The sequence below is a fragment of the Notolepis coatsorum genome, assembly GCF_963971535.1.
Source record: "Notolepis coatsorum genome assembly, chromosome: 18".
In the NCBI taxonomy this organism is placed as follows: domain Eukaryota; kingdom Metazoa; phylum Chordata; class Actinopteri; order Aulopiformes; family Paralepididae; genus Notolepis; species Notolepis coatsorum.
In genome coordinates, this window is record NC_140182.1 from 15,310,327 (window position 1) to 15,335,531 (window position 25,205).

The following is a 25,205-nucleotide window of genomic DNA, read 5'->3' on the forward strand; positions in this document are numbered from 1 at the left end:
CAGTACAGCTCAATACACACAATTGTTAAGGGGATGCAGACCAGAGAAAGACTTTAGTCTTGTTTACATCAGGGTCCCCCATTTTCAATTCATCATAACTAACATATGACATACATGACATACAGATTTAAAATATAAACCAAACCATACATTTAGACATTGTCTTAACAGCCTTGGCGATTCTAGGAATTTTTTAGCACCAAAAAATACAAAATAAAAAACGGAAGTAAAACAAAAAAACTTTTATATAATCAAATAAAATCTATTTATATCCACACAAATACAAATTACTAAGCTTTGATAATTTAATTATCTTCTCATACATTCGTCTAGTTCATAAAATAATTAATAATACTGCCCCTCCTCCATTGAAACATTTTGTCCTATCGTGTTCTGAGCTGAGAACAAGGGCTTCAAGATCTGCATCAAGAGGTGACTGCAAGGTCCCTCTAAGAAACTCTGCTTCTGCCCAATCCGCCTTCTCCTTCAAGGCCATCAAAGAGTGGAACAGGCTTCCTAGTGACTATGATCACTTTTGCTCTGTCACAAAAAAAATTGCTCTTGAGTCACCAATGTTGCCAACACTAGGTGGTGCTGTCTGACTTCCTTGTGTATATGATTACACAAGAAACTCACTTTTACTTTGCACTTTTGAACTTGTCTTGTCTTGTCTTTTCAAGAATAGATCATTATGTTTGGCACTGTGCTATGTGTATGTGCATGGTATGTTGCATTTCCATGCATGTATTTTGCACTCTTTATGCTGTATGTCCTGTGTATGTTGTCTGGCATTTTTTTTTTATCCATTTTTTCTCCCATTTTTCTATATTTTTCTCCCATCCCAATTTCGTATCATCCAATTCAACCCTCCCCTGTCACGAACGCTGTTTCTTGCCTCCCACAAGCCGGCTGCAATGTGGACTAAGTCATACATAGCACAAGTCCCCTCCGGTACTTGAGGTAACAGCAGTCGCATCTTTTCACCTGCGCAGCTCGATCTCTCAATGGCGAGGAGTAACGCGTGGGAGGCTCACGCTGCCCCCGACACTTCCTGATTCTACTGTGCAGGCGCACCAACCGACCTGTAGGAGTCGCTGTCCACAACGCCCGATCCCCACCCATCAGTTTCCCACCCCCTAATACGGCCAATGTGTATTAGTATGAACGACCAGCTAAACTGAAAGCAATGTGGAGCGCTGGGCTCTCCGCATTCGTGGCGAGCGCCTTGCCCACTACGCCACATAGCCGCCCACTGTTGTCTGGCATTTTACGTGTATATATATTTTGAACTCTTGCACTGTTTGTATTTCATGTGTTTTGGATAGACGGAAATTAGCTTCTGCTAAATCTGGTGCAAACATATTTTCATGTAACAATGATTAATGTAAATGCACATTGTCTATAAATAAAGGGGGGAAAAGAAAAAAAAACACAGGAGGGATGCCTAGTACTGAGATGCCGATGTAAATGAGATGGTTTCATGGTTTCGAAAGCACGTCGCCACAGACCAGCTTGACTCAGCCATTGATCCATAATGTTTTAACAGACATTTTGAAAGAGGCTTGATATTTTGGCTAGCAAGAAAACCAGCGCGCCACTACATGATGATGCTGTCCGGCGGGAAGCTGAACGTTGCACGATAGAACATATAGCCAATAATAATATAGCCAGCAAATTATTACTTAATTTGAATTCCCCCAATGTTGGTTACATTATTACAGATATCTGGGTACAGTTTTCCTGTAATTTTTTTAAATAAAATAAAAAATTATTAAAACATTTGATTTTATGTTTTCACAGGTTTCCGCAAAGGAAAAGGAACAAGAGATGCAATCTGCCAACATTGGCGAAAAATCTATAGACCAACAGAAGAAGCTGTATATTTGCTTCATCGATTTCACGAAGGCCTTCGACAGAGTTGAACATACAACATTGATGAGAACAATGGAAGAATTCGAAAAACCAGTTTCTGACAGAAGAATAATAGCCAACTTATACTGGAGGCAGAAGGCTAATGTTAGAATAGGTAAGGATAAATCAAGAGACTTCCCGGTGGAGAAGGGTGTAAGACAAGGATGCATCTTGTCCCCTGTACTCTTTAATATGTACAGTGAATCACTGATGAAAAAAGATCTGAGAGGAGGGAAAGGAGTAAAACTTGGTGAAGAGAACATCACCAATATACCGTAATTCCTCTAATAGTAACCCCGGCTTGTATTTGTTTCAACTGTAGCGGATACCAGGCTTGTATTAGGAGAAGGCGTGTATAAGAGAGGCCTATATTTCTAATTTTCAAACAGATCATAATGAATAAATCAACATTTTGTGTCAGTTTGAACCCAGTAAAATGTACTGGGTTCATTTATTGAAACCAAGTACTGTATGAAATACGGTAGTAAACAGTGCAATTACAGGTGGTCAAAAAAAGTTAAATAAAGTAAAATAGTGCAATCACAATACTGGTATAATAATAATAATAATAATAATAACTTCGTTTTATACAATTCTGAGGTAGGCTTACTCTCTTGGTAAACATTAACACCATACCATTATATGGTATTTACTGCACAGCCAGGCCAGCATATAACAACAATAACAAAATATATTGCCTATGGTAAATCCGTTGAGGGAAATACCATAATTCCTCTAATATACATGAAACCCGGCTTGTATTAGGAGGCCGGCTTATAATTGCTTAGCTCAACAGTGCACCCGGTCATTAATAGAGACCCGGTTTTTAATTGAATACCGGTTACTATTAGAGGAATTACGGTAAGATACGCTGATGACACCGCTATAGTCTGTAACTGTCAAGAAGATCTACAGGACATGATGAATAAGCTGAATGTCGAATGTAAAAACTATGGAATGTCGCTAAACACAAAGAAAACTAAAGTAATGATCATTGAAAAAACACCAGGAACTGTTTGTAAAATACAGGTGGATGGAGAAATTTTTTAACAAGTGAAGGAGTACATGTACCTTGGAAGCTGGATCAGTGAAGGTGGAAGAGCTAACATGGACATTAAGAGAAGAACCGGAATTGCAAAGACCGCATTCTGGAACCATAAAATAATTATTGAGACGAAACATAAGTTGGAAAACGAAGACCAGGATTTTGGAAACGTATGTTATGTCAGTCTTTTCATACGGAGCAGAAGCATGGACGCTGAATGAAAAGGCAAAAAGGATGATAGACTGTTTTGAAATGTGGACGCTGAGGAAGATGCTGAAGATAACATGGAAGGATAAGATCAAGAATGAGGAGGTACTGAGAAGAGCAGGTATGCAAGGAGGACAGCTGCTGGAGAGGTTGAAAAAGAGAAAGATGGAGTTGTGCGGGAACGTTCTGAGAGGATCCAGCGGGGAGATGTTCAAGAAGGTGGTGATGGGGAGGGTGGATGGAAAGAGAGGAAGTGGAAGACCAAGAAGAGGCTGGGTGGACGACGTCTGTGATTGGAGTGGAGTGAGTGGCGGAGTCACGGAGTTGGAGAGAAGAAGTGGGGACAGAATGGGTTGGAGAGTGATAGGCAACCTTTGGAACGAAGAAGCCACCTGATGATGATGACGTACCCCCTGGGGATCACCCATGTACCACTAGGGGTACGCGTACCACCCGGTTGGGAAACACTATAATGGTTGAGTTGGGTATAAATTAATTCAGTCTCTCCAATACAATGATTCTCTTGTCATCATATTTGTGTCTATTTTTATACTCATTCTATGTCTGCACTTTATGCATTGCTTTTATTTAGTCAGATACCTGCACAAATCTTTTATAGATTTTAATATCAGACATCTATTAAAATCTTTCTGCAAGGTAAATGCTCTGCTCATTTTATACGGTCACCGTCGGTTGTGTGATAGTAAAGGGTTAACCTTCTGTGTATTGTCGCAGTGAAAGGGTTAACCGTTTGGTAGTGTGGCAGTGAAAGGGTTAAGCGACTCACAGAACACACGGGCACTTATCACACCCACACTGCTTCTAACGTATACCTTATATGTTGTGTATTATGTTTATAGTTTGTATAGATAGAACATGTTGTGTATGTTTAGTTTATAGTTAGTTTGTATAGATTATATGTTGTGTATTATGTTTAGTTTATATAGATATATTGTATGCTGTGTACCATGTTTAGTTTATATAGATAGAATATATGTTGTGTACTAGTTTAGTTTATAGTTAGTTTGTATAGATAGAATGTTGTGTACTGTTGAGTTTAATAATAATAATGGCTTGGATTTATATAGAGCTCTTCTCTGACTCAGAGCGCTTCACAGAGTCCATTATTCGTTCATACACAGTCATACCGGTGGTGGTAAGCTACAATTGCAGCCAGAGCTGCCCTGAGGCAGACTCACGGAAGCGTGGCGAATAATCATCGCCTACGGCCCCTCCGACCACCACCAACATTCATTCACATGCATACACATTCATACGAGGCAAGTATAGGTTAAGTGTCTTGCCCAAGGACACAACGGCAATGGGATGGACATGGGCTTGAGCGGGATTCGAACCACCAACCCTTCGATCATTGGACGACCCGCTCTACCCCTGAGCCAATAATATATGTTGTGTACTGTTTAGTTTAGTTAGTTTATGGTTATAGTTTGTATAGATATAATATATGTTGTGTATTATGTTTAGTTTATATAGATAGAATATATGTTGTGTACTGTTTAGTTTATAGTTTGTATAGAATATATGCTGTGCATCATGTTTAGTTTATAGTTATCGTTTGTATAGATAGAATATATGTTGTGTACTGTTTAGTTTATAGTTTGTATAGATAGAAGATATGTTGTGTACTATGTTTAGTTTATAGTTAGTTTGTATAGATAGAATGTTGTGTATTGTTGTCTACAAATCTACTACGGTTGAGGAGCCGGGGAAAAACAGCATCACGTTTTTCTGAATATATGTACATTTAAAAAAGCTGTGACAATAAAATAATCTAAATCTGCATCTGATTCGAGGAGGATTTAAACGAAGCCGTGTATGTTAAAATGTCTGCAGGCTGTTCAGGTTAATGGTACCTGTGTATCTCTTCATGTGATCCTCTGCTGCCACCAGGTGGCTCAAGTCATAATATCACCAAGCTGATTTTAAAAAAAAATAAAAAAAAAGGAAACGAGAGAAACACGCAACCATCTGTACTTTTAAGTTTGTTTTACTTAAATAAAAAAAAATGTACATCACATTTTACAATAGACGTCATTCTCTTTAAAAACTTTACAGAAATTTGTACAGTTACAGAATTTATAAAATTCTTGTTTGTCAGTAAGACACAGCAGATCACAAAGAAGTCTTCACAACTATAAGGTGACTGGGACAATACGTATCCAAAAGCAGTAACATACTGATTAGGAAGTGTTGTGAAAAAAACAACAAAAATAACGTGTTAGTACAGAGAGAGGCGTTGTGTTTAGGGTCCAGGCTTCCCAGAGGTACAGCCACCGGGCGGGGGAGGCCATCATTACCTCACACATCATGTAGATGCAGAAGCTTAGGCAGGTGTTGAAAAGAGTTCATGGTGGAAATCAGAGGACAAAGGCCAAACTAGGGTGCGATGGTTTCAGATACACATACTACACTCGCCCACCACAATGAGTCAGACCGGTTTCCTTTCAAAACATACTGCATTTACTGGCTATGGACTTCATTGGTATTTTGACCATGTGCATAAAGCGTGACGACCTCCTGGACATCGTGTCCTCCGGTCTTTTCTGGTTCGGTTTATCTTATTACGACCCGGAAGTTGTTGGTGTGCGTTGCGCTTCCTGGGCAAGGAGGCCTGAATACTATTAATACTATAGTATTAATAGTATTATATATTAATACTACGAATACTATGAATACAGGGAGGTTAGAAAACTCTGTGCACATGGTCCACTGATTAATGGCGTCCAATCCCTACATTCAGAGAGATCGGTATTTATTTGTTTCACTGTCACAGCGATATCAAATTAACAAATTGAACAAAACAAACATTCCATGGCGTCTGACAAAAGCGATAAAACCCAGGATCGTGTTGATCTCGGCAGGATCACGGAAATAGCTTATTCTGCCAATCAAAGAAAACTGGGTCGATTGAAGAAAATTGCATCTAAGGCATAGGATTAACTTTAAAAATCATAATATACAGATACAAAAAGGAATCAATTAAATAAAAAAAAAAATAAAAAAAAAGACAGTTGGCCTCTGTATTATAAGCAGGATGCGGAAATTTGTGAAACGATGTTCTCAGTAGGAGACTGGCACAGTCATCATGCCCCCCATCACCTGACGGGGGAATCAAACTGGCTTCAAACAGTGGACTTCAACCCAGATCTCTGTAACCATGACAACAGACAAAACAAAAACACAACAAAACCACAAACTGTAAAGAAAAAAGAAAAAAAAAAAGATTTGGCAATATAAGACTATCACACAATTAGTACATTCTGTGCCTCTGAAGAACGTCGAATCGGCCTTGAAGGGCCGAGGACAGTGAAAGACGAGTGTTAGTTGGCGTGGATGGACTAAAAGTCCAGCTAGCTTGCTAATTGACTTGTCTTTAGTAGGCTATACCTTAAAATGTTGTTTCCCCATTTAGTATCAAACCAAAAGAGAAGTGACATTACATTAGAAAACATTAAGGGGAAAAAAAAAAAAAAGCTTTTTCTCTGGGGAAATAACTGTACCAATGTGTTCCACTTGTGCCCCCGATGAAATTAAAACGAACGTTTTAATGAAACAGCCGCCACAAAATGTCCGTGGAGGAGTGTAAAACGAACGTTTTAATGAAACAGCCGCCACAAAATGTCCGTGGAGGAGTGAGGTGAGACAGTCAAGTGAAAGCAAAGGATTTAGGTTTCTTGTTTACATTAAATCTCTCCCAAAAAGCAGTGTAGGACATTCATATATTGTACATACATAGCTAATAACACCACGTAGAATGTAAGTATGAAGCTGAGAAATAAGAGTACCACATAGGCTAATGTCATAATGAAAAACATGACACACTATAATACTCATTGACTACATGGATTTATGATAATGTATGTAGATGTTACTATATATATATCATATACGCAGTGTTTTTTAATGCAGTACCGCTCTTTAAGACACAATTCATGTAAATCAATGTGAGTTTTTACATGTCTTCATGTAGGAGATGAGAAATTACATGTAAAGGGTGGCGTCAAACTTCCAATTTTTTACCGTAATGCACTTTAGAGTCCATGCCCAACAGGGTTTGTCCAAATAATCTGACCAACCTCCATATCGGGAGAGAAAATGTACATCTAAATGTGCCTCGTCATGACACATTGTCAGCTTCACATCAGTAAGTGGCATTGATTACCATCATCAAGCCATTTGGCAAAAGAAAAGACCAGCTTTAAGTTAAAGCGCGATTATGATTCACTGTAATGATTTCCCCAATAAGATAATTTACCTCGGAGAAATGTAGACCGGATAAGAGAGACATTCCGTGTCAACTTTTAAAAGTCAAATTTCTTTATTTTATTTTAACAAACACGTCAGTATCGAGGTTCTTCACCACAGAACAGGATAGATAGAAGAATTTGTTTCCGACTAGGGTTTCCACTTTCTCCCCGGCCGTGGACACGATCATGACCAGTGTGATCAAATGTCAACAACGTCAATACTCATAAAGTGACTTATTATAACTACTCCGGGTGCCCGTTCCTAGTGAACGCAGAGTAGCGACAGTGTACGACTCTAGTTAAGACAACACCAACGTGACAAATAATCTTTTGACATTACGTCGGCAAAATTAATCCAAGTACTATTTGTATAATTAAACGTGTCACGGCTAAATAAAATGCGATAGCAAATCAAAGCCTGACACGTCGGACCCACGGAAGACCACACAAGCCAGCTCCGCCTTAGAATCAAGAGGGCGGGGTCACAGTCACAACGTTCTCAAGTTACTACAACGCTACTTTTTACTATAGGGTTGCCACGGTGATGTGGAATTTCCTGTGACTAATAAACTCATGACAACTCCAGTCCGGTGTTACCGTTGACACTGGACATTTTACAAAACGACAATACTAATTAAATATCTGTAGAAACGCTTACTTTGATCTTTAACGTTATGCGGCTACATTGATCCACTGTCTGTATGTTTACGTCTTTTTTTTATTCATTTTCAATGATTAGTATCCATTTGTTGGACAGACAGAGTTCACATTATGTTATAATAAAAAAAATAAACCAACGGACAGTAATACCTTCCGTCCATCTGTTCATTGATGATGAACGGACCAATGTAGCTGCAGCCTTATTTAACGTGTCGCGCAAAAACATACTTTTACTGGTCTGGACTGGTCCTCTGGGCTCCTCACCTGTCGAGCTTTTGCTCGTTTTAATCCGAAATATTTCCGAATCCTCCGCTATCGTTGTGTAACGTGTCATCTCTAGAGCCTCCTTTCTCTGACTTCACGTGAAGGTAAAACCAACTGAAAGTGAAACTTAAAGATAGCTGCTGTCCGCACTTTCAATTTATAATGTCTGATTTACACGCTTGATAGCACGTTTAGTATTTTACAAATGAGCCTTTTCTATTTGAATGTGGGCACAGATATGCGAAAAATTTACTAAATGGGTTTTATTTCTATAAAAAGTATACACCGGTGGGGGTGGTGGGCAAGTAATGTACTCGGTGGATGCCCCGAAAACAGAGTAACACCGGTATCACCGCGCCAAGCCTACTTCTTACAATGTAGTTTGTCTCTCAGTGGTTTCTATGACGACACTGATGCATCGTCCTCTTCTTCTTATTATTATCATTATTCTAGGCCCTCCTAACTGAGAGCTAGTTGCATCGTGTTCAGGCTATGATCACCTGGCGCTGCATTCGCCCCGTGTTCTCCGTTCCATTAGCCACGTTTAACTATATCCCACATCCGCTGCATTTGATGCGTCACGTACGGGAAAAGGAATTTGAAAATGTTGTGCCATTTCAAACCTGAAAGATCTCCCACTGTCTAAACCGAGAAGGCAAAGTGGATTATTGGGTTTTACTATTCCCAAAAGTGATCAGAACTCACTTTTCTTTTTGTTTAAAACAATGAAATCCTACACACAGGACCTTTAACGTGTTCAAGTATATCCTCATCTGCTTCAGAATCAACCCCTCTACCCTCCAAAAAGCCTAATCAAATCGAGATGACTAAAGGCTGTGGTGTAAAAAACAAAAAAAAGGCCAAATATAGGCTTGGGTGGATTTTTATGAATGGGAGCACAATGTCGACTTGGCGTCTGCTCGACGTAGCGACCGAAATACAAATCTCTTCCACTGTAAATACAGAGACAGAAGGCTAAAGCAGGGGGGGAGGTAATGCCTGAGAGGGAAACGGAGATCCAGCCTCCGTTCTCTGAAATACAACCACACACGTGAACACAAACAAAGCGCACACACACACACACACACACACAAATGACACGACTTCAAGAAGAGGCAGAAACGTCTACATGTCAGCGTACAGGTGTGTCTCTAGGCGTGTCTCTGCTGGGAACACTAGAAAGCCTCGACCTAACCTAAAGTAGAGAGAGTAGGCAGTTGGAGGTGGACAGGTCCTGAAGTTCGTCCTCCGTTCGTCCACTTCAGGAGACGCGTGACGGACACTCCGGCGTCACGGCGACGCGGTCCGAGGCTTAGCCGGGAAGCAGTCGATGTGCTAGCTCTCGGTTTTAGGGGGGGGGGGGGGGTAAGTGCTGAAGGCGGCCATCTTGGGTGCACTAATGAGGGTCACTACTGAAGGCAGTCGTTTTTGTTCTTTTTTTTGTGCACTTTAGAAGGGGTCACGTTTGAAAGCAACCCAACCGTCACTGATAAAAAGGCAGCCACCTGGGGGGGGGGGGGGGACTTCGGCTTCGGACGTGAAGGCGGCCATCTTTGGCGCCACTAGGTCTCTGGGTTGGTAGCGGTGGCCATCGTCATGGACATGATTTTCATGTACTGTGTGAAGATGGCTTCAAAGGCTTCGTCCCTGTGGATCATGGCCCCGAACACCAAAGGCTGACGGAGGGGGAGAGAGCAGAGGCTGGAGTTAACAAGGAGAAGAGAGAGAGAGAGAGGAGAGAGAGCAGAGGGTGGAGTTAACAAGGAGAAGAGAGAGAGAGAGAGGAGAGAGAGCAGAGGGTGGAGTTAACAAGGAGAAGAGAGAGAGAGGAGATAGAGCAGAGGGTGGAGTTAACAAGGAGAAGAGAGCGAGAGAGGAGAGAGAGGAGAGGGTGGAGTTAACAAGGAAAAGAGAGCAAGAGAGGAGAGAGAGCAGAGGGTGGAGTTAACAAGGAGAAGAGAGCAAGAGAGGAGAGAGAGCAGAGGGTGGAGTTAACAAGGAGAAGAGAGGAGATCGAGAGCAGATGGTGGAGTTAACAAGGAGAAGAGAGAGAGAGAGAGAGGGGAGAGGGTGGAGTTAACAAGGAGAAGAGAGAGAGAGAGAGGGGAGAGGGTGGAGTTAACAAGGAGAAGAGAGAGAGAGAGAGGAGATAGAGAGAGGGTGGAGTTAACAAGGAGAAGAGAGAGAGAGAGCAGATGGTGGAGTTAACAAGAAGAGAGAGAGGAGAGAGAGAGGAGAGAAAGCAGAGGGTGGAGTTAACAAGGAGAAGAGAGAGGTGCGTGCAACAGGACAATAGAGACCAAATGAGAGCGAGAGGGAGGGAGAGGAGAGGAGAGAGGAGTGGAAAATCACTTTAGACGTGCCAATCAATCAAACAATAGAGCTGTCAGACTTGATGCGTCGTCAAACGACTCCACGCGTTTCACGTGGAGAGCTGTGTTTGACAAGCAAATAGACGAGAGGCTCAGTCTGAAATAGGAGTCCGCCATATTTCACGTCCCAATAACAAAACATGCATCAAAGCCAGAGCCTTGCATACTATCTGCTTGTTCAGCACATACCTTCTGGGTGGATGGCGTCGCTATGGAGATGCCCATTCCAGATCCAGGTAACACCGACAAGACTTTATACTGTGGCATTATGGGATGGAAAAAACAATTTTTTTTTTTTTTTTAACAAATGTTTTTTATTTTCCCTTTTTTAACATAAAACTAAACACACAATACATTAACAGTAGAAATCCACAATAAATCACAGGACTATGACCGACATAATAATAACAATAATGACTGTCCAGTACTTAAATCAAAATAAATGTAGATTAAAAGACATACACATAATAAATACAATACAATACAACACATATGCTCTTGCTTGCTCTTCCTCACTCTTTCCTTCTCCTTCCCTTCCCCCCCACCCCCCCCGAAAAAAACATTGTTGGTGGTTCATTGTCTGAGACGAGACTACAGGGGTTCTACATTGTGTTCTAAATTAAAGATTGTGAACAATCTTCCGGGATATTGTCAAAAAAAACATTTAGAAGTTCCAAATGTCATGTCTTTTCCAGGATTTCCATAACACTAATTATGACAAAGAGGATAATGCTGTACCTTCTGAATATCTGTGATGTCAAGCAGTTTGATGACCTTGTTCTTTTTCGAGGAGCCTGATCTGTTGCTGGAGCTTTCAAAGCACAGGTAACTGTGGAGGAAGAGGAAGAAACGTTGTTAGTACAGTGAAGAGGATGAAGGATGAAGAAACATTGTTAGTACAGGAAAGGAAGGATGCACTGTACCACTGTAAAGGGATACCTAGACATTTTGAATATCAGCTGGTCATTTGCACCCTGATGAAAACCTAAAAGGTTGAAATCTGTCTTTTTTTTTTAAACTAGCCACGTCAAAAAAAAGGCTTTTTGTTCTTACTCCACAAAGAGTGCCTGACGTTTGTTTCCTCATGTGATGTGATGATGTCAATCCCGTTTTCTTCACTTTATCTTGAGTAGGTCAAGTAGGTAAACATCAGTCCTCAAGCACCAGTTTCCAGCTGGTTATTGTTCTGCACCAGACATGTGTCACAGTGGAGGAAAAGGCTTCTAATACGCGGTTTACGGTGTTAGCATGGTTAGCATTGAAACAATGAATGATAGCAGTAGTGCTGCTCGGTGTCAATGCTGGGTGTCTAAAGTTAAATTGGTTTAGAACCGATAACATAACAGTAGAGCAAAGCTCATTTGGTTTAGAACCGATAACATAACAGTAGAACAAAGTTAATTTGGTTTAGAACCGATAACATAACAGTAAAACAAAGCTCATTTGGTTTAGAACCGATAACATAACAGTATAACAAAGCTAATTTGGTTTAGAACCGATAACATAACAGTAGAACAAAGCTCATTTGGTTTAGAACCGATAACATAACAGTAGAGCAAAGCTCATTTGGTTTAGAACCGATAACATAACAGTAGAACAAAGCTCATTTGGTTTAGAACCGATAACATAACAGTAGAACAAAGCTCATTTGGTTTAGAACCGATAACATAACAGTAGAACAAAGCTCATTTGGTTTAGAACCGATAACATAACAGTAGAGCAAAGCTCATTTGGTTTAGAACCGATAACAACCGCTGCCCTTTTATTCACCGTATCCACCACCTCACTGCTGCCTTTTTATTTCCGGTCGTTGAGCTTCGTGGCAAAGACACTACAGACCTCTTTGTTCATGCAGATATTCCCAAACCATATGAATAATGCATCCACTGGTATTATATACAGAAAGCTGCTTTACCAGCTCATTCCTCGTGTAACAAAGATGTTTGTAAAAGGCAACGGCACAAAGCCAGGTGCTTCTCATTAAAAACAGACTTGACCCTGAAGGCTCATATATTCCCTGTTTATATGAAATGTTGTGCATTTGTTAGTTGAAATACAAAAGCAACAAGGATCCTTAGGAATTCTTAAAGGAAGTGTTGTACGTCTTTGCATATCTGAATATTATTCCTTTTTTATATCAAATGTTGTGCATTTGTTAGTTGGAATAAAAAAGCAACAAGGATCCTTGATGCCTAGGAACACAAGGCGAATAGGATTTCTTAAAAGGAACCGTTGTACATCTTTGCACTTCCATCGCTAAGCTCTGTTCACGCTAAGCTCTGTTCACACTATACAGCTTGTTATGTAAACAAGAGGCGGATGATGTAAAGGCGACGGAGCAGGCTGCTTACTTTTCCGTGACGTAGAGGACTCCGTTGCGGATGTAATCAGTAGGCATCTTCCTGTCCCTGTTGATCAAGCAGCATCTCCAGCCGTTCTCACACACTGAGGGCGAGAACGTGTCACATCATCACCACCACAGAGATGAATAGCCTGATATTTTTTCGTACAACTGGCTGCCATCTGTTCCGTTCGGTTGTTGTTGTTGTTGTTGGCATGTTTCAAACACTGCACACTCTTAAAATTCGATTTAACAATAGATCAATGTTTATTTAAGCGTATTAATCAAAGTGGATGCCAGCAGTTCTTCCCCCCCTACCTGGCAGGGGGCGCTCATTCTCAGACAGGCTGAAGACTTCATGGAAAGCACCCTTCTTGGTACTGTAGGCCCGCCCACTGTCCTCGTCTCGACTGAGGCCCATAGGCAAGCCTGTCGCTAGGGTGCCCCGCGCCACGGATGGGGGTATCTGGAAAGGAAATCCATAGTGGGTGGGGGGGGGGGGGGGGGGGGGGGGGGGTTTGAGCAGAAGGAAAGAGGAAGTAGAAAAGGAAGGAAGGCTGTTAGGATGCCTGGGCTGCTCCAAAGCGTGTGAAGAGCCGGTCCCCAGCGGCTGCTACTGTACGTGAGCGAACGCAGTGGCGGAGGAAGCTGTGCGTCCTCAGCAGCACTCCCGTCAGTCGCGCGCCTGCGGCCGGGGAGCACCGGAAACTGATCTCAGGACAGCCAAGCGGTAGTCACGCCTGCGGGGGGGGGGGGGGGGGCACCGGAAACTGATCTCAGGAGGACAGCCAAAAGCGGTTGTTTGGGGAAAAGCCGTGAACCAATGGAGTCGGCAGCCTGGGGGGGGGGGGGGGGGGGGGGGGGGGGGGAGTGCTTGGGTTGCTTGTAGTAGAACCTCAAAGCGGGACTCCTTGATCGCCGCCGCCAGCGTAGCTGGGTCGGTGGGCAAAGCATGACAGAACGGGTACTGCTGCCAATCTTTTCAACCACAGTCACGGCCGAGGCGAAGCTTCTCACCCGGGCACGTCAAATACACACTACCTGAATAAAATACACACTACCTGTAGTAAAATACACACTACCTGAATAAAATACACACTACCTGAATAAAATACACTACCTGAAGTAAAACACACTACCTGAATAAAATACACTACCTGAATAAAATACACACTACCTGAATAAAATACACTATCATTTCAGGTAATTAACATTACATATCTCTTGTCGTGGAATTAACACAACATTCTGCATACTTTTGACAATAAATAAAATAAGAATTTGTTCTTACTTGCTTGCCTGGGTAAATAAAGGTTAAAAAAAAAAAAAAAAAAAAAAAGAAATTGAAAACATACCGATAATTTCCGATATTACATTTTAATGCCAATATCGGACGATAATAACGGAATCCCTACTCGTAACGTCTGCAGGCTTACTGCGGGGGGCTGACTGATGTTTCAACAAGCGTCTTCCTTGAAAGGTCAGTCAATAGACTATGAGTGCTCCAGTGTTCTACTTCAGGTAGTCTATTTGAAGAGCCCAGGTGAAAAGCCTTGCCTTATTTTAAATTGCCCTCTATTGTTGAGCTTGGCCGAAGCGCGTTGGGACTTCACTTTGGGAACAGTCACTACCTCTTAGTCTCTTGTGATTTGTTGTTACTTGCTACACAAGGACGGTATGTTTTACTCCTAAATACCAACTACAGGTAGAAAATGCCATTTGTTTCCCTAATACTGCCAGGCAAAGGACTTTTTTTGTGCAGCACACACAAAAAGAAACCTGCGCCTAACTGTAGCATTTAAAAAAAAAAAACTTTTTCAAAGAAGCAGTTGAATGTTTAACATTGTAAAAGCCAAGCGCACACCAAATTGGGCCACTTTAATAATGCAATCTTGAATCAATATCCCCTTAAGTCAACAACAGTAGACCGATGTTGGGACTTTTTTAATACCGAGTTGGAGAGGGAAGGCTACTGCTTGACTGTTTCAATGCTATGCATGCACGGCTTTGGTTGAGGCTGAATCGGCTAAAAAACGACGTCACTAACTACACTAGAAAGCTACTGGCTAACGAATCACCTCAAGATCAAACTTCAATTCACTCCAATACACACACCACAGCACGCGTCGAAGATTCCAGTTTTTGTCTCTACGAAAAAAATGGACCAAAGAGCTGCCGTACGAAGCGCCGACGAGGACGTCGCTCATTCGTTAATTACTCATTTAGACATAACAAGCCAAATTCAACGAGACTTCTACAGAGGCAAAGATGTCCTACATCTATTGGTGATAACAAGCGATCATTGCTGTTGTGTTTTTGCACTGTATTGACTTGCTTTTCATCTTGAAAAGTCATGCTAACAACCTGCTGTTGTTGCTGCTGGTGACATATAGGCATCACTTACTGTGGGGCGGGCGAGTCTCCTGGGAATGTCCTACCAGACAGACGCCCGTGTTGAGGACGGCAAATGTAAAGGCATTCATATCAACTGGTTATTAGGCCTAACAAAAATAATAGTTGGTTTCAGGTTGGTTGTCAGTTTGGCCATGGGTAGGTAGGGAATTTTTTTTTTTTTTTTTTTATTTTATTCTTTCCCACGGCGACTATGGATAGGGAATTTCTTTATTTAATTAACCCTTTCACTGCCACACGACAGAAGGTTAGCCCTTTACTATCACACAACCGACGGCGATGCTCCATCATTAGCATCATTAGCTCCGCGGATGCGGAGCTAATGATGCTAATGATGGAGCATCGCCGTCGGTTGTGTGATAGTAAAGGGCTAACCTTCTGTATTGTCACAGTGAAAGGGTTAACCGGCTGTCGTGTGGCAGTGAAAGGGTTAAAATGTTCACAACAACATGGATGCATGTACTCTGCCAGCATGTTTAATATCCATAATACTAAATGTTTGACTAAGATTTCTATGAAACTTTATTCTTAATATATAATTTTTTTTTTAAACTCATAAAATATATTGGGTCGCACCTAAATCGGCAGGGTCGGTCGGCAACCTGAAACCAACCATTATTTTTGTTAGGCCTAGGTGGAATCACTCTCGTGTTATTATAGCAATTGGTCATAAGAGAGTGGCAAAATAGACATTTATTTATATGAACATGTTTGAGATTATTACTTTAAAGTTGTTACAAATTAAAAACACACAGAAAGAATAGGTGGTGTAGGTGGAACACACACACACACACGCACACGCACACACACACGCACGCACACACGCACACACACACGCACACACACAGGCGCTCAAACCAAAGTGCATACTAGGAAGTCCCTACCTTTTCAAACCCAGAGAGCTGAGAGAAGAAAACACAATGACTCAGATGACTCAAACTAAATAAAGAAAAAGCCCCACAGGCCAGATGCTGGGAACAGTTGGCCTATTTGTGGCAAAAATATATAAATAACAGGGACGCACCGATAACGCTTTTTTCCCACTGCCGATACACGCCGGATACCGGGTACCGGTCCAACCCGTTAATTTACATTATTTACGGTACAGACGTAGACCGTTAGTTTGGGGTCACTGGGTGGGTGGAATGAAATGTTCTCCGTTAAGAGATCCGACATACATGCAGAAAATCAAGTCGGCTTGCTTTGATTTCTCACATTATATTAGACATGGTTCTTGATGTGATTTTAGTATTGGGGAAATCCTGCGATACCGATACCGATATCTGACATCGGTGCATCCCTCATAAATAATTAATAAGAAAATCTGTTCTTATATACTCATCATCTTACTATACAAAGGCTACGGCTATTTAATAACATGCATATATTATATCTATAAATGGATATCTACTAGGGCTGTCCCTAAAAGTTACTTATCGGTGTGACCAAGTCTTTCTTTTTAGCCATCATTACTGGGAAATGATAAGCACATCTCAGGCACCCCAGAAATATTCATAATATGCTTTGGCACTAAATAAGTACTGGATATAAACATTTATTTCTTCACAATTGTATTCCTTTGCAGAGAAACACTAGTCTGTGAAATTTGTTTTATCCAGTCAGACAAAATCCTATGACTATTAGTCAACTAGGAATTTATGGACAGCCCTAATATTTGTATTATATAAAAATGTATATGACAGTGAAAATATAGCAATGAAAAAAAAAAAGAAACAATGGACATGGCATGAATAAATAAAGTATTAGTAGTATTAGTTCCGGAGAAAAATTGATACAGCAATATATCGCGATATTGTGCATGCTGATATTATATCGATATAGCGATGCCAAGTATCGATATATATATATATTTTTATAATATAAAATATGTATAATAATATATCATATTTTATCATATAAAATATTTATTTATATAAATATGTATATAAATATTTATTTCGCTCGACAATCCCATTCGACCCGCAATACAAAAGTAATAAATAACAATATATCGCAATAGCATTGTGATAATATTGTATTGTGGGGTCTCTCTGGTGGTTAGTATAGAAAATAAAGCGGTTATAGGTGACAGAAGTGCTCGACCCTCCCTCCCTCCCTCCCTCCCACCCACGCCCACTCACTCGTCGCAGGGTGGCGTTGCTGCGCTCCTTCAGCTGCGGGTCCGTGAGCAGGCTGGCCCAGACGATGTGCGGCGTGTCGTATTTGTCCCGCAGCTTGGGACAGCTCTTGAAGAGGAAGTCGATGATGAAGAACTTGATCCCCGCGTACAGTCCTGGGAAAGGAGGGAGGGAGGACGGGAAGGATCGAGAGACGAAGAGGAAGGAGACGACGGATCGGTGACCTCTCTCTCTCTCTCTCTCTCTCTCTCCTCCCGTCTCTCGGTGCATTTCGTTCACGTGTTATTATGCTGAACTATGAGATGTATGGAAACTAGGGTTGGGTACCATTCACATTTGAACCCGATACCTGTGAATCGATACCGGTACCTTTTTTCGGTACTTTAGTCTCTAAAAATGTAATCTACCTACCTCGGTTGTAAAAAATGAGCCCAAACTTCTGATAATTTATTTAGAACAATTTGTTAATATACCGTAGTCAGGGCCATAAATATTTGGACATTGACACGATCCTCACGATTTTGGCTCTGTACACCACCACAATGGACTTGACATGAAACGATCAAGATGGACTTTAAGTGCAGACTTTCAGCTTTAATTTATTTACATCCAAATGTAAAAATGTTACATCCAGTGTAGGAATTACAACAGTTACTACATGTCCCCACCCCCACCCCCCTTTTTCAGGCACCAAAAGTAACTGGACAAACTAACAATCATACTTGGTTGCAAATATTAAATAATTAAGTAATTTTTGACGAATTACTTTTGGTCCCTTAAAAAGGAGGAGGCACATATCGAAAGTGTTGTAATTCCTACACCGTTCACCTGATTTGGATGTAAAAATTAAAGCTGAAAGTCTGCATCTCAATTGTTGCATTTCAAATCCACTGTGGCGGTGTGTACAGAGCCAAAATGATGAAAGTTATTTACAGACCTGACTGCATCCAATACACCTCAACCCATATTATCTTCTAGTATTATACATAGTTAAATGCACTCAATGTCAGGAAACCCAAAGTCCAAAACAATAATGAACAGAATAGTGATGCTGCCTTTTAGCTACCGCCGACTCACCCGACACTGTCTAAATTGGCCTGATGTAAAAAACATTAAAAAAATATCATTGCTTTATACATTATGTAAACCTTTATTGTTACATATTGTATTCAGTATTACTTTACTGTTGCGCAAAATCGGCATGCTGTCCTGCATTGGGTCACGCAGCCACGCTACAAGATGGCAAGGGTAAATCTAAATGGCTTATAAATTATCCAAAGCGCTTTACATTTTGTTCCTCACATTTGACCCATTCAATCACACATTCACACACCGACGGCGGAGGCGACCACGCAAGGTGCTAAACCTGCTCATCGGGAACAATTAGGGGTTAAGTGCCTTGCTCAAGGACACTTTGACATGCTGCCCGGGAGGAGCGGGAATCGAAATGGGAACCTCCGGATTAACCAAACGACTGCTCTACCTCCTGAACCACAAGGGAGCAGGTAGGTAGGTAGGTATTTATTTTAGACAACAAAACATATACAGATCATTATATCACATATTTGCTTTTGTCAAGGAGAGGAACGAAAAAGCCTCTTGACTTATTTACATCGTTGTCCTTGGATGTCAAGGATGCTAGAAACAGACATACAACTCATTACAGAATTAATCACAATTATTATCTTTGCATAATAATAATGGCACAACCCTAAATTATACAAACAAAGCACATTTGTTGTTACAATGTTCATCTATGCCGAAAGTCTGTGTGTTTCAAAAAGCACCCTCGGGGAAGGGAATTTGGGGGATGGGAGGGAGGGCGGAGAGTGGGGGGTAAATGTCCGGATGCATCGGTCTGAAGGTGAGTAACTACCGTAATTCCTCTAATAGTAACCCCGGCTTGTATTTGTTTCAACTGTAGCGGATACCAGGCTTGTATTAGGAGGAGGCATGTATAAGAGAGAGGCCTATATTTCAAATTTTCAAACGGATCATAATGAATAAATCAACATTTTGTGTCAGTTTGAACCCAGTAAAATGTACTGGGTTCATTTATTGAAACCAAGTACTGTATGAAATAGTAAACAGTGCAATTACAGGTGGTCACTGGTCATTTCAACGTTTTCAAAGTGAAATCAAGTAACTAGCTCAGTATGCAGCTCAGTATATTAGTAACCCGGCTTGTATTAGGAGGCCGGCTTATAATTGCTTAGCTCAAGAGCGCACCCGGCCATTAATAGAGACCCGGCTTGTATTTGAGACCCGGTTACTATTAGAGGAATTACGGTAACTAACTAACAAACGGTAAACAGAGTAGTAGAGTGTGTTTACCCATCATGAAGCCCAGGAGCTTGTATGGGAACAAGCAGGAGGTAATGAAGACCACCCACAGGCCGATGTAAAGCTTCTGGGTGATTTCTGGGTGCACCCACGTGAACAGGCTGGAACAAACACACACACACACACACTTTAAATACTTTATCCGAATCCACAGGTCGTGACCACATATACAGTAGAAAGGATATTGTGTGGTATGTGAAATATGAAATATGCTTTCGATGACAACGTATTGGCTACAGAAGATATTGCCTCCACACAGGCAGTAGATGCATACGGCTAAATCACAAAGATATTTTCAAATGTTCATTCGTGTTCTACCAGGTTAGGACAATTACGTGTGCAGAGACACACATACACAGAGTGACAGTATACATTTAATTCACTAATAAAACACAAAGGTTACTGCAAAAAGTGACTGCATGTGACTTCGATGTTTTATATTTCATACACTAATAAACACAGAGGTGCTGCAAAAACATAACTGCACAAGACTTACTTCTTTATTTTCTCAAGGACATCTGCCATCTTTCCAAACAGATTCTGAGAGGGGAACACAAAACGTCTTTTGAAACCGAAGTGGGTCAAGGTCAAGCGTCCTCTTATGACGACACGGCCGGGCCATGTTTCCAGTTTCCAGTACAGATCAATACAAGCTCAGCTTGATTGACTTCACACAACAGAAGCATGAAGGGAACTGACAGCAATAGGTGCATAAACAACATTAATGAAAAGAACTTTGACAAAAGCCCTTCTGCACATAAACACTAAAAGAAGGCGGCTTTCGACTAATCTCGCAGATCCATGTTTTTTGTTGTTGGTGTTGATTTTACATCCCACAGATGTCTGGGGACGCTGTGCTTTGCTAATGATATTGGTGTGGGGTGTGGCTCCTTTTCCTGTAACACCCCCCCCCCCCCCATTTAGTTAATTAAAGGGCGAGGGGAGCGGCTCCCTCCGGTCATTGGTCTGTAACGACCAATGACCTACGCTCTGCATCTTCTAACTACACCCTCAAGACCCCTACGCTCTGCATCTTCTAACTACATGCCCTCAAGACTCCTACGCTCTGCATCTTCTAACTACACACCCTCAAGACCCCTACGCTCTGCATCTTCTAACTACACACCCTCAAGACCCCTACGCTCTGCATCTTCTAACTACACACCCTCAAGACCCCTACGCTCTGCATCTTCTAACTACACACCCTCAAGACCCCTACGCTCTGCATCTTCTAACTACACACCCTCAAGACTTCTACGCTCTGCATCTTCTAACTACACACCCTCAAGACCCCTACGCTCTGCATCTTCTAATTACACACCCTCAAGACCCCTACGCTCTGCATCTTCTAACTACACACCCTCAAGACCCCTACGCTCTGCATCTTCTAACTACACACCCTCAAGACCCCTACACTCTGCATCTTCTAACTACACACCCTCAAGACCCCTACACTCTGCATCTTCTAACTATACACCCTCAAGACTCCTACGCTCTGCATCTTCTAACTATACACCCTCAAGACTCCTACGCTCTGCATCTTCTAACTATGCACCCTCAAGGCCCCTCCGCTCTGCATCTTCTAACTACACCCTCAAGACCCCTACGCTCTGCATCTTGTAACGACACACCCTCAAGACCCCTACACTCTGCATCTTCTAACAACACACCCGCAAGACTCCTACGCTCTGCATCTTCTAACAACACACCCTCAAGACTCCTACGCTCTGCATCTTCTAACTACACCCTCAAGACCCCTACGCTCTGCATCTTGTAACGACACACCCTCAAGACCCCTACACTCTGCATCTTCTAACTACACACCCTCAAGACCCCTACGCTCTGCATCTTCTAACTACACACCCTCAAGACCCCTACGCTCTGCATCTTCTAACTACACACCCTCAAGACTTCTACGCTCTGCATCTTCTAACTACACACCCTCAAGACCCCTATGCTCTGCATCTTCTAACTACACACCCTCAAGACTCCTACACTCTGCATCTTCTAACTACACAACCTCAAGACCCCTACGCTCTGCATCTTCTAACTACACACCCTCAAGACCCCTACGCTCTGCATCTTCTAACTACACACCCTCAAGACCCCTACGCTCTGCATCTTCTAACTACACACCCTCAAGACCCCTACACTCTGCATCTTCTAACTATACACCCTCAAGACTCCTACGCTCTGCATCTTCTAACTATACACCCTCAAGACTCCTACGCTCTGCATCTTCTAACTATGCACCCTCAAGGCCCCTCCGCTCTGCATCTTCTAACTACACCCTCAAGACCCCTACGCTCTGCATCTTGTAACGACACACCCTCAAGACCCCTACACTCTGCATCTTCTAACAACACACCCGCAAGACTCCTACGCTCTGCATCTTCTAACAACACACCCTCAAGACTCCTACGCTCTGCATCTTCTAACTACACCCTCAAGACCCCTACGCTCTGCATCTTCTAACGGCACACCCTCAAGACTCCTACGCTCTGCATCTTCTAACTACACCCTCAAGACTCCTACGCTCTGCATCTTCTAACGACACACCCTCAAGACTCCTACGCTCTGCATCTTCTAATGACACACCCTCAAGACTCCTACGCTCTGCATCTCCTAACGACACACCCTCAAGACTCCTACGCTCTGCATCTTCTAACGACACACCCTCAAGACTCCTACGCTCTGCATCTTCTAACTACACACCCTCAAGACCCCTACGCTCTGCATCTTCTAACTACACACCCTCAAGACCCCTACGCTCTGCATCTTCTAACTACACACCCTCAAGACCCCTATGCTCTGCATCTTCTAACTACACACCCTCAAGACCCCTACGCTCTGCATCTTCTGGCCTCCTCAGACCCACTCCTATCTGAGCTCCTGGGGGGTCATCAAAGCGAAGCAGGCTATTCTCTGTCCTCGCTTCACAATGGTGGAACGAACTCCTCACCACAGTCAGGACAGCAAAAATGTCCGACCAATTTTCCACCGTCGACTAAAAACACACCTCTTCAAACAATATCCGAAGAATATTTTTTTGTATAATACACTTGTAATAACCCTTTTACTATTATGTACCCCAATACTATGCTACTATTCTTACACTACTACCTATTTTGCTAATAATGTCTATACTACTATGACTTGTTGTGTAAAATCTGTAAGTCGCTTTGGATGAAAGCGTCAGCTAAATGACTGAATTGTAAATCGATCTCCAGCTATAGCTCTGTGATGATGTCACTGCAATTTTTTGTGCATTTTGTTTTCCTCATTCACAGTCAGAATTCTTTCCGTGACACGACGCAGAATTTACAGTAGCAATAGCACAATATCATCTTCAAAGCACAGCATCCCCAGACGTTTGAATCATATGAAATGACAGCCCTCACGTTAGATTCCCAGTGTTCCCAGTCGGCCTCTTCTCACCTGAGCCTTCTGCGCCACATCGAGTACTAACTGGAACTTCTCCGAAACCGTCAGATCCTCCTTCGGAGGTTCCTGGGAAAGCAAGGCAGGTGGATTTGCATTATTATTATTATTTTTTTTTTTTAAAGCAGCTCGCAAGTAACTGCAGGGAAAGGACTCAAGGACGTGCCATTCCTACATAGTACAGTATTCCTTTTGTTTACCACTGTAAGCTTGGTTCTATAGGAGGGTCGGAGAGATGCGGGGGAACAAAACGAATATCACGATAAGCAGGGAAATATCTTTGGTAACAATATATCATCATGATATAATATATGGAAGTATGGAACGTCCCATTGATGGTCATCAAAGTGGACTGCCTACTGTAAGTATGCTTGCATAGAACAAATATCTCAGTTTCTTCCCTTAGAAAAGATAACGCTTGAAAAGCACAACCAGGGTCACTTATTTCAAGAACTTTGGAATCCACTCTATACTCAACTGGAAACTCATAATGTAGTCCTGTAAATGTGTCATATCTAATATAACAGACGTGGAGTTTTAGCAGATTAGATTAGCTGATCTGTTGAGGCTCTTTGTCTGCGTGTAAGTGCCTGGTTGCCTGCGCATGGCTGTCAAACCCTGCCCCCACGGGGTCGGGTCTGGGAACGGGAGCTGAACACGCAGCGGCCCGGACCCTTCCCTGTCGGAGTGGCCATCGATAAGCGGGTGTGAGCAACTGGGTGCTATAAACTGTCACTGTTTACAATACCAACATTTGCACTTTTATTCCTTATTACTCATTTACTTATGATTTACTGTCCCTTTATTTTATTTTATTATTATTATTATTATTATTATTATTATTATAATTTTTTGTTTATTTGTGTGTGTGTGCCTGTACGTGGGCAAGTGTGTGTGTGTGTGTGTGTGTGTGTGTGTGTATGCCTGTATGCGCGTGTGTGCCCGTGTACGTGTGTGTATGTCCCAGTGTGTGTGAGTGTGAGATGGGAGAATGGATTGAGTGGGGAGCACAAGGACATTTTTTCAAAATTGTTCATGAGAGTGACCCTGAACATTCTGTAGATCCGTCGATTGAATGTGAAACCTCGTGAAAAATAAAAAGATTTAAAACGTAAGTATGCTTAATACAAATATAAATACAAAATAAAAACTAGAACAGTTTCAATATTCTCCTCTATTACATTTCAGAAATCACAGAAGTAGACGTGTAAATTGGTAAATGGACTGCAATTATATAGCAGCTTTTATCCAAAGCGCTTTACAATTTGTTCCTCACATTCACCCATTCACTCACACATATATATTTTTTTATCAATAATTCAGACAAAGGTGTGTGTATCACGATTCACAATATCAAAGAAAACCAACAATCACACAGACGTGTGAAAGCGTTATGTGCATGTACTTGTGTGTGTGAAGAGTCTCACCACTGGTTCCGAGACCTCGGGGACGATGCTCCACTGTATCCTCCAGCCCCTGAGGACACAGGGACACAGCCAGGGGGAAGGAGCAGCGTTTAGATAACTGGTGCACAGTGACGTTACAATGTTCTGGAACACCTGGATCCCCCCCCCCCCCCCCCCGAGTGTTAGCCGTCTTTAAAGGAACACGTCAACATTTGGCGAAATTAGCTCACCGTCTTCTCCAGAGAGAGACAAGCATATAGATACCAGTTTCCTCTCTGTGCGTTCAGTAGAAAGCTATCTGGCTGCATGTTAGCCTAGCTTAGCACAATGAATGGAAGCGGACATGACCGGTTAGCCTAGGCATTGTCCAACTAACACCTCTCCCCCGAAGGCTAAC

At 42.0% G+C, this 25,205-nt stretch overlaps 1 protein-coding gene across 1 annotated transcript in view; it reads right to left on the reverse strand.

The window, feature by feature from the left end:
- Window positions 1-5,161: 5,161 nt before the first annotated feature.
- LOC311245045 (GRAM domain-containing protein 4-like) overlaps window positions 5,162-25,205 on the reverse strand; it is a 130,863-nt gene continuing 110,819 nt past the window's right edge. The window contains exons 10-20 of the mRNA XM_084334806.1: window positions 24,830-24,878; window positions 23,400-23,471; window positions 20,458-20,501; window positions 19,953-20,062; window positions 17,622-17,773; window positions 16,365-16,382; window positions 13,387-13,534; window positions 13,079-13,172; window positions 11,466-11,556; window positions 10,917-10,985; window positions 5,162-10,031 (exon numbers count right to left, since the gene is read on the reverse strand). Of these exons, the coding sequence (XP_084190932.1) occupies window positions 9,918-10,031; window positions 10,917-10,985; window positions 11,466-11,556; window positions 13,079-13,172; window positions 13,387-13,534; window positions 16,365-16,382; window positions 17,622-17,773; window positions 19,953-20,062; window positions 20,458-20,501; window positions 23,400-23,471; window positions 24,830-24,878 (961 nt within the window). The 3' untranslated portion in view covers window positions 5,162-9,917. The remainder of the gene's footprint in view (window positions 10,032-10,916; window positions 10,986-11,465; window positions 11,557-13,078; window positions 13,173-13,386; window positions 13,535-16,364; window positions 16,383-17,621; window positions 17,774-19,952; window positions 20,063-20,457; window positions 20,502-23,399; window positions 23,472-24,829; window positions 24,879-25,205) is intronic.